Source organism: Anolis carolinensis, unplaced genomic scaffold (assembly GCF_035594765.1).
Source record: "Anolis carolinensis isolate JA03-04 unplaced genomic scaffold, rAnoCar3.1.pri scaffold_14, whole genome shotgun sequence".
Taxonomy (NCBI): domain Eukaryota; kingdom Metazoa; phylum Chordata; class Lepidosauria; order Squamata; family Dactyloidae; genus Anolis; species Anolis carolinensis.
The window spans coordinates 3,381,469-3,388,322 of record NW_026943825.1 but is presented as its reverse complement, the minus strand read 5'-3'; the positions used below and the strand labels follow the sequence as shown (position 1 = coordinate 3,388,322).

The 6,854-nt window shown below is 40.9% G+C and overlaps 2 protein-coding genes across 3 annotated transcripts in view; both read left to right on the top strand.

Annotated features, from left to right (window-relative positions):
• The first annotated feature begins 178 nt into the window (after nt 1–178).
• arl2 (ADP ribosylation factor like GTPase 2) lies at nt 179–5,085 on the top strand. Its single transcript, XM_062965374.1, has 5 exons — nt 179–335; nt 1,127–1,237; nt 1,429–1,591; nt 3,447–3,527; nt 4,747–5,085. The coding sequence occupies exons 1-5, from the start codon at nt 271–273 to the stop codon at nt 4,879–4,881; spliced, it is 555 nt and encodes a 184-aa protein (XP_062821444.1). The 5' UTR covers nt 179–270; the 3' UTR covers nt 4,882–5,085.
• Nucleotides 5,086–5,193: 108 nt separating this feature from the next.
• Nucleotides 5,194–6,854, top strand: part of snx15 (sorting nexin 15) — an 11,349-nt gene continuing 9,688 nt past the window's right edge. For both annotated transcript variants that reach the window (XM_062965370.1, XM_062965369.1), the window contains exon 1: nt 5,194–5,384. In XM_062965370.1, the coding sequence (XP_062821440.1) occupies nt 5,286–5,384 (99 nt within the window). In that variant the 5' untranslated portion in view covers nt 5,194–5,285. The remainder of the gene's footprint in view (nt 5,385–6,854) is intronic.

Here is a 6,854-nt window from a genome sequence, read left to right as displayed (position 1 = left end):
AGAAGGTAAGGGGGGGGGAGAGAGAGACACACATTCGGAATGAATCCCGGAAGTGTGAGATTACCCCTCACGCTCTATTTTTCCGCACTCTATGTTGTGAGCATCACCTCTCTTCCGGGAAGGGGCGAGGACTAGAAGAGCGTCGATGGGAAACCTTGCTTTTATATCCCCGCTCCCTCTTCGACACACTTTGCCTCTTTGGTGCCGGGTGGGCGGAGCCAAGGGATCCCGGGAGGGGGCGTGGCCAGCCCTTCTTCCTCCGCGCGCGCCATGGGCCTGCTCAGCATCCTGAAGAAGATGCGGCAGAAGGAGAGGGAGCTGCGGCTCCTGATGCTGTATCCTTCCGCCCAGGAAAAGAGGGCGCCGGGCATCGGGGCGCCAAGGGGAGCCTGGCCACGCTGGGTGGGGAGCCTGGCACTGCGAGCTAGGGTCTCCCAAAAAGGTGCACGTCCCCTTTAAGAGCCGGTTACAGATAGGGAGACTCTTTGAATGCAGTTTTAGGGGTCCCCTTTAAGAGCCGGTTACAAATAGGGAGGGACTCTTTGAATGCAGTTTTATGGGTCTCCCAAAAAGGTGCACGTCCCCTTTAAGAGCTGGTTACAAATAGGGGGGGACTCTTTGAATGCAGTTTTGGGGGTCTCCCAAAAAGGTGCACGTCCCCTTTAAGAGCTGGTTACAAATAGGGGGGACTCTTTGAATGCAATTTTGGGGGTGTCCCAAAAAAAGGCATGCACCTTTTAATAATAATATAATGTAACAATAATATGATAATAATAATAATAATGTGATGATGATGCCTCTGAATGCATTTGGTGGATCTCCCAAAATTATATATGCACTCTGGATATATATTTGAGGGTGTCCCAAAATGTATGCAACCTTTAAAAGCTCTAATTGTATTAGTAATAGTAGTAGTAATAATAATAATAATAATACAATAATAATATGATGAATAGGCTATTCCAAAAAATATATGCGCCCTTTAAGAGTCCTAGTAGCATAATAATAATAATAATAATAATAATGATGATGATGATGATGATGATGATGATGATGATGATGATAATTCTTTGATTGCCTCTATTGGGGCCTTGGCTGTTTCCCTTGACTCTTTCCTCCCTCGAAGAGGCCTGGACAACGCAGGCAAAACGACCATCTTAAAGAAGTTCAACGGGGAAGAGATCGACACCATCTCGCCCACTTTGGGCTTCAACATCAAGACGCTGGAGCATCGCGAGTGAGTTTTCCCCGAAGCCACAACCATGAAATGCCCCTGAATACGGAAATGATGATGATATTGAGTTTCCTTCTCTGGAGGCTTTTAAGCAGAGGCTGGATGGCCATCTGTCGGGAGGGCTTTGATAGCGTCTTCCTTCCTGGCAAAAGGGAGTCATAATCATCTCCTTTGTTCTTTGCCCGCTCTTCCAGCTTCAAGCTCAACATCTGGGACGTGGGGGGCCAGAAGTCCCTGCGCTCCTATTGGCGCAACTATTTTGAGAGCACGGACGGGCTCATCTGGGTGGTGGACAGCGCTGACCACCCGCGGCTGGAGGACTGCAAGCGGGAGCTGCAGAGTCTTCTGGTGGAAGAGGTGAGACTGCCGCTCCCAGCATCCACTACATACAATCCCTATTGTGCTTTGTTTCCCATTATTCCCCTTTTATTTATTTATTATTATTATTTGCGACATTTATATCCCGCCCTTCTCACCCCGAAGGGGACTCAGGGCGGTTTACAAGTATATATACTTACAATATATTATATTATACAACTATATCGCAATATTATTAGTAATATTGCATGTAATATAAATATACAATTATAATAGTGATTTATAATTATTATTACATTGTATTACAACATAATATTATTATGATGGAGCCCCCGGTGGCCAAGGGGATAAAAGCCTCACGACTTGAAGGTTGGGTTGCTGACCTGAAAGCTGCCAGGTTCGAATCCCACCCGGGGAGAGCGTGGATGAGCTCCCTCTGTCAGCTCCAGCTCCATGCGGGGACATGAGAGAAGCCTCCCACAAGGATGGTAAAACATCAAAACATCCGGGCGTCCCCTGGGCAACGTCCTTGCAGACGGCCAATTCTCTCACTCCAGAAACAACTCCGGTTGCTCCTGACACGAAAAAAAAAATTAATATTATATATATTCATATATTATCCAACATATTCACTTATCCAACGTTCTGCTGGTCTGTTTATGTTGGATAAGTTTGGTTAAGTTTGTCTGCCTCCAACAGACAAGAGTTCTTTCTCCCACCCTGAATATTCCACAGATACAGTAGAGTCTCACTTATCCAAGCTAAACGGGCCGGCAGAAGCTTGGATAAGTGAATATCTTGGATAATAAGGAGGGATTAAGGAAAAGCCTATTAAACATCAAATTAGCTTATGATTTTACAAATTAAGCAGCAAAACATCATGTTATACAACAAATTTGGCAGAAAAAGTAGTTCAATACGCAGTAATGTTATGTTGTAATTACTGTATTTACGAATTTAGCTCCAAAATACCACGATGTATTGAAAACATTGACTACAAAAATGGCTTGGATTATCCAGAGGCTTGGATAAGCGAGGCTTGGATTAGTGAGACTCTACTGTATTTATTTATTTATTTGCGACATTTATATCCCGCGCTTCTCACCCCGAAGGGGACTCAGGGCGGTTTACAAGTATATATACATACAATATATTATATTATACAACTATATCACAATATGATTAGTAATATTGCATGTAATATAAATATACAATTATAATAGTGAATTATAATAATTATTACATTGTATTACATCATAATATTATTATTAATATTACATGTATATACAATGTATTATAATATTAGTATAGTATAATCTATATATATAAAAGAGTGATGGCATCAGGGCAGCGGACAAAACAACAAAACTACAGGCCCCCCAACCTCAAAATTTGATAACACAACCCATCATTCACGGCTCTAGGTTGATACAACAAAAAGAAAAGAAAAATAAAGTCCCAATTACAGGGAGAGGAATAATAGTTTTTATCCAATTGCTGCCAGTTAGAAGGCTAAGCTCCGCCCACTTGGTCTCCTAGCAACCCACACAGCCCAGTGTTAATAAAAGAATAAAAAATAAAATAAATACAAATAATACAATAAAAATAATTAAAAACACTAAAAAAATTAATACAATAAAATACTATTAACAAAATAACTAAAAATAATACAACAAAATAATAAAATATAATAAATCAAAAAGATAATTTACAATAAAATTAATTTAAAAAATACAAATAACGTCAAATAAAAATTCCACAACAACTTTTAACCAATACCACCACCACTTTGCCACAGCAACGCGTGGCCGGGCACAGCTAGTATTATTATATATCATTATATCATTAAATTGATACAGTTAACCCTTTTGTCTCTCTCTCTCTCCTGATACAGCGCTTGGCCGGAGCCACGCTGCTCATCTTTGCCAACAAGCAGGACTTGCCGGGCGCTTTGACCGCCACCGCCATCCAAGAAGTAAGTGGGTTACAATAGACTCCCATTTAACCCATGATAAGGTTGGAAGGGATCCCCAGAGATCATCATCCAACCCCCCATAGACCTTCAGGAAGACACCATCCGATCCCTCCCGACAGATGTCCATCCAGCCTCTGATTAAGGACTTCCAGAGAATGGAGACATATTCCATCCAATTGGAAGGGAACCTCAAAGGTTTTCAAAATAAACATAATAATAATAATAATAATAATAATAATAATAATAATATTTTTTATGAAATCCAGCATATCCATCTTGTTTGCTGTGTCATAATAAAATAATAATAATAATAATAATAATAATAATAATAATAATATAGAAAGAGACACCATTCAATCCCTCCTGACAGATGGCCATCCAGCCTCTGATTAAGGACCTCCAGAGAAAGGAGACATATTCCATCCAATTGGAAGGGAACCCCAAAGGTCTTCTAAATAAACATCATAATAATAATAATATAGAAAGGGACACCATTCAATCCCTCCCGACAGATGGCCATCCAACCTCTGATTAAGGACCTCCAGAAGAAGGAGACATATTCCAATTACAATTGGAAGGGAACCCCAAAGGACATCTAAATAAACAAACATAAACGTAATAATAATAGACAGGGACACCCTCCGATCCCTCCCGACAGATGTCCATCCAGTCTCTGTTTAAAAACCTCCAGAGAAGGAGTTCCCCTCTCCTTGTGGATTGCTAGATGCCATCATCAGTGTCAATGCTGGTTGCTTGAGAGATCCTATTAAAAACAGGGCAAAAGTAATATGATAATATAATACGGGATACTATATAATACTATATACTGTGTAATATAGGCATGAAGTCCAGTTGTGTCTGACTCTGGAGGTTGGTGCTCATCTCCATTTCCAATCCGAAGAGCCGGCGTTGTCCATAGACACCTCCAAGGTCATGTGGCCATTGGCATGACTGCATGGAGCGCCGTTACCTTCCCGCCGGAGCGGTACCTATTGATCTACTCACATTGGCATGTTTTCGAACTGCTAGGTTGGCAGAAGCTGGGGCTAACAGCAGGAGCTCACTCCGCTCTCCGGATTCGAACCTGCAACCTTTTGGTCCGCAAGTTCAGCAGCTCAGAGTTTTAACACGCTGCGCCACCGGGGGGCTCTGTATATACTTTTATATATTATATTATATTATAACTCCTGCTTGGTTTCTTTTTTCTGCCTCTATCCAGGCTTTGGACCTGGACAGCATCCAGAGCCACCACTGGTGCATCCAAGGCTGCAGCGCCTACACCGGAGAGAACCTCTTGGCCGGCATCGATTGGCTTTTGGACGATATCTCCAGCCGGATTTTCACCGCCGAATGAGCAAAAAAAAGGGCGTGTGATCCATCATTTCCCCATTCCGCTATAATTCGGACTGCACTTCGGACTGATTACGAATATGGCTTTTCCTACACTGCAGGGCACCACTGTCATAGACTCCCCTTGGGGTTTTCCTCCTCCACCCCTTTTTCCCTCTGTGTGTCATAAAAAGCTTATTAATAAAAAACTGTGATGCTTGTTGTCAAAGTCCCTACTTTTTTCTGCCTATACTAAGTTTCGCACTTTGTAGATGAGCCCTTATTTGCTGCGTTTTTTGCCAGGGTTGGCACTTTGCAGGCGCTCCCTGCGGGGAAGCGAGAGAAAGAGAAAGGAGAGGCCCGCGCAGGCGCAGTCAAGTCCCTGCTCCAACTGGGAGGTTCCAGATTTAAAGGGGCCGCGTCACCGAAATGTCCCGCCGGGCCAAGGAGGAGTACCAGCGTTTCTACACGGTCACCGAGCCCCGCACCCACCCCAAGGGACACACCGAGTACAAAGTGACCGCCAAGGTGAGGAGGGGGGCCTTGAAACACTCATTTGCAAAGATTATGTCAACAAAAACCCAAAGGAAGCCTGCCTCTGAGCATGTGCAGAGACCTCCATTGCATTCAAGGATAGAGAGAGTCCTATCAGATGTCTTAAAGCAATGAATAGGGGAAAGCACATGGCCTCTGAGCATGTGCAGAGCCCCTCCATTGCATCAAGGATAGATATGGGTCATATCAGATGGCTTAAGGGAATGAATAGGGAAAAGCACATTGTTGTTGTTGTTGTTGTTGACTCAAAGCATTGTTGAGCATGCTCAGAGCATGTGCAGTGTCAATCAATGCATAAAGGATAACTATGGTTAAAAGGGAATGAATAGGAAAAAACACATTATTGTTGTTATTTTGTTGTTGCTGACTCAAAGTGGCTTAGTATTATTATAATTATTATTAGTAGTAGTATCATCATCATTATTGCCTCTGAGCATGTGCAGAGTCCTCCATTGCATAAAGGATAGATATGGGTAAAAGGAATGAATAGGGAAAAGTATATTATTATTATTATTATTATTATTATTATTATTATTAGTATCATCATTATTGCCTCTGAGCATGTGCAGAGTCCTCCATTGCATAAAGGATAGATATGGGTAAAAGGAATGAATAGGGAAAAGTACATTATTATTATTATTATTACTACTATCATCATCATCATTGCCTCTGAGCATGTGCAGAGTCCTCCATTGCATAAAGGATAGATATGGGTAAAAGGAATGAATAGGGAAAAGTATATTATTATTATTATTATTATTATTATTATTATTAGTATCATCATTATTGCCTCTGAGCATGTGCAGAGTCCTCCATTGCATAAAGGATAGATATGGGTAAAAGGAATGAATAGGGAAAAGTACATTATTATTATTAATAATAATATATTATTATTACTATCATCACCATTATTGCCCCTGAGCATGTGCAGGGTCCTCCATTGCATAAAGGATAGATATGGGTAAAAGGAATGAATAGGGAAAAGTACATTATTATTATTATTATTATTATTATTATTATTATTATTATTATTATTATTAGTATCATCATCATTATTACCTCTGAGCATGTGCAGAGTCCTCCATTGCATAAAGGATAGATATGGGTAAAAGGGAATGAATAGGAAAAAACACATTCTTGTTTTTATTTTGTTGTTGTTGCTGACTCAAAGTGGCTTATAATAATAATAATTATTATTATTATTATCATCATCATCATCATCATCATCATTGCCCCTGAGCATGTGCAGAGTCCTCCATTGCATAAAGGATAGATATGGGTAAAAGGAATGAATAGAAAAAAGCACATTATTATTATTGATAACACAAAGCAGCTTATTATATCATTATTGCTGTTGTTGTTACTGCCACTGAGCATGTGCAGAGCCCTATCCATTGCATCAAGGATAGATGTGGGTCATATCAGATGGCTTAAGGGAATGAT

Bases quoted from the DNA above. Each gene is read 5' to 3' on its own strand.
- arl2 (XM_062965374.1), top strand. From the start codon at position 271: ATGGGCCTGCTCAGCATCCTGAAGAAGATGCGGCAGAAGGAGAGGGAG. The intron at 1,238-1,428 runs GTGAGTTTTCCC...CCGCTCTTCCAG, and splicing joins AAGACGCTGGAGCATCGCGA to CTTCAAGCTCAACATCTGGG. The intron at 3,528-4,746 runs GTAAGTGGGTTA...GCCTCTATCCAG, and splicing joins CCGCCACCGCCATCCAAGAA to GCTTTGGACCTGGACAGCAT.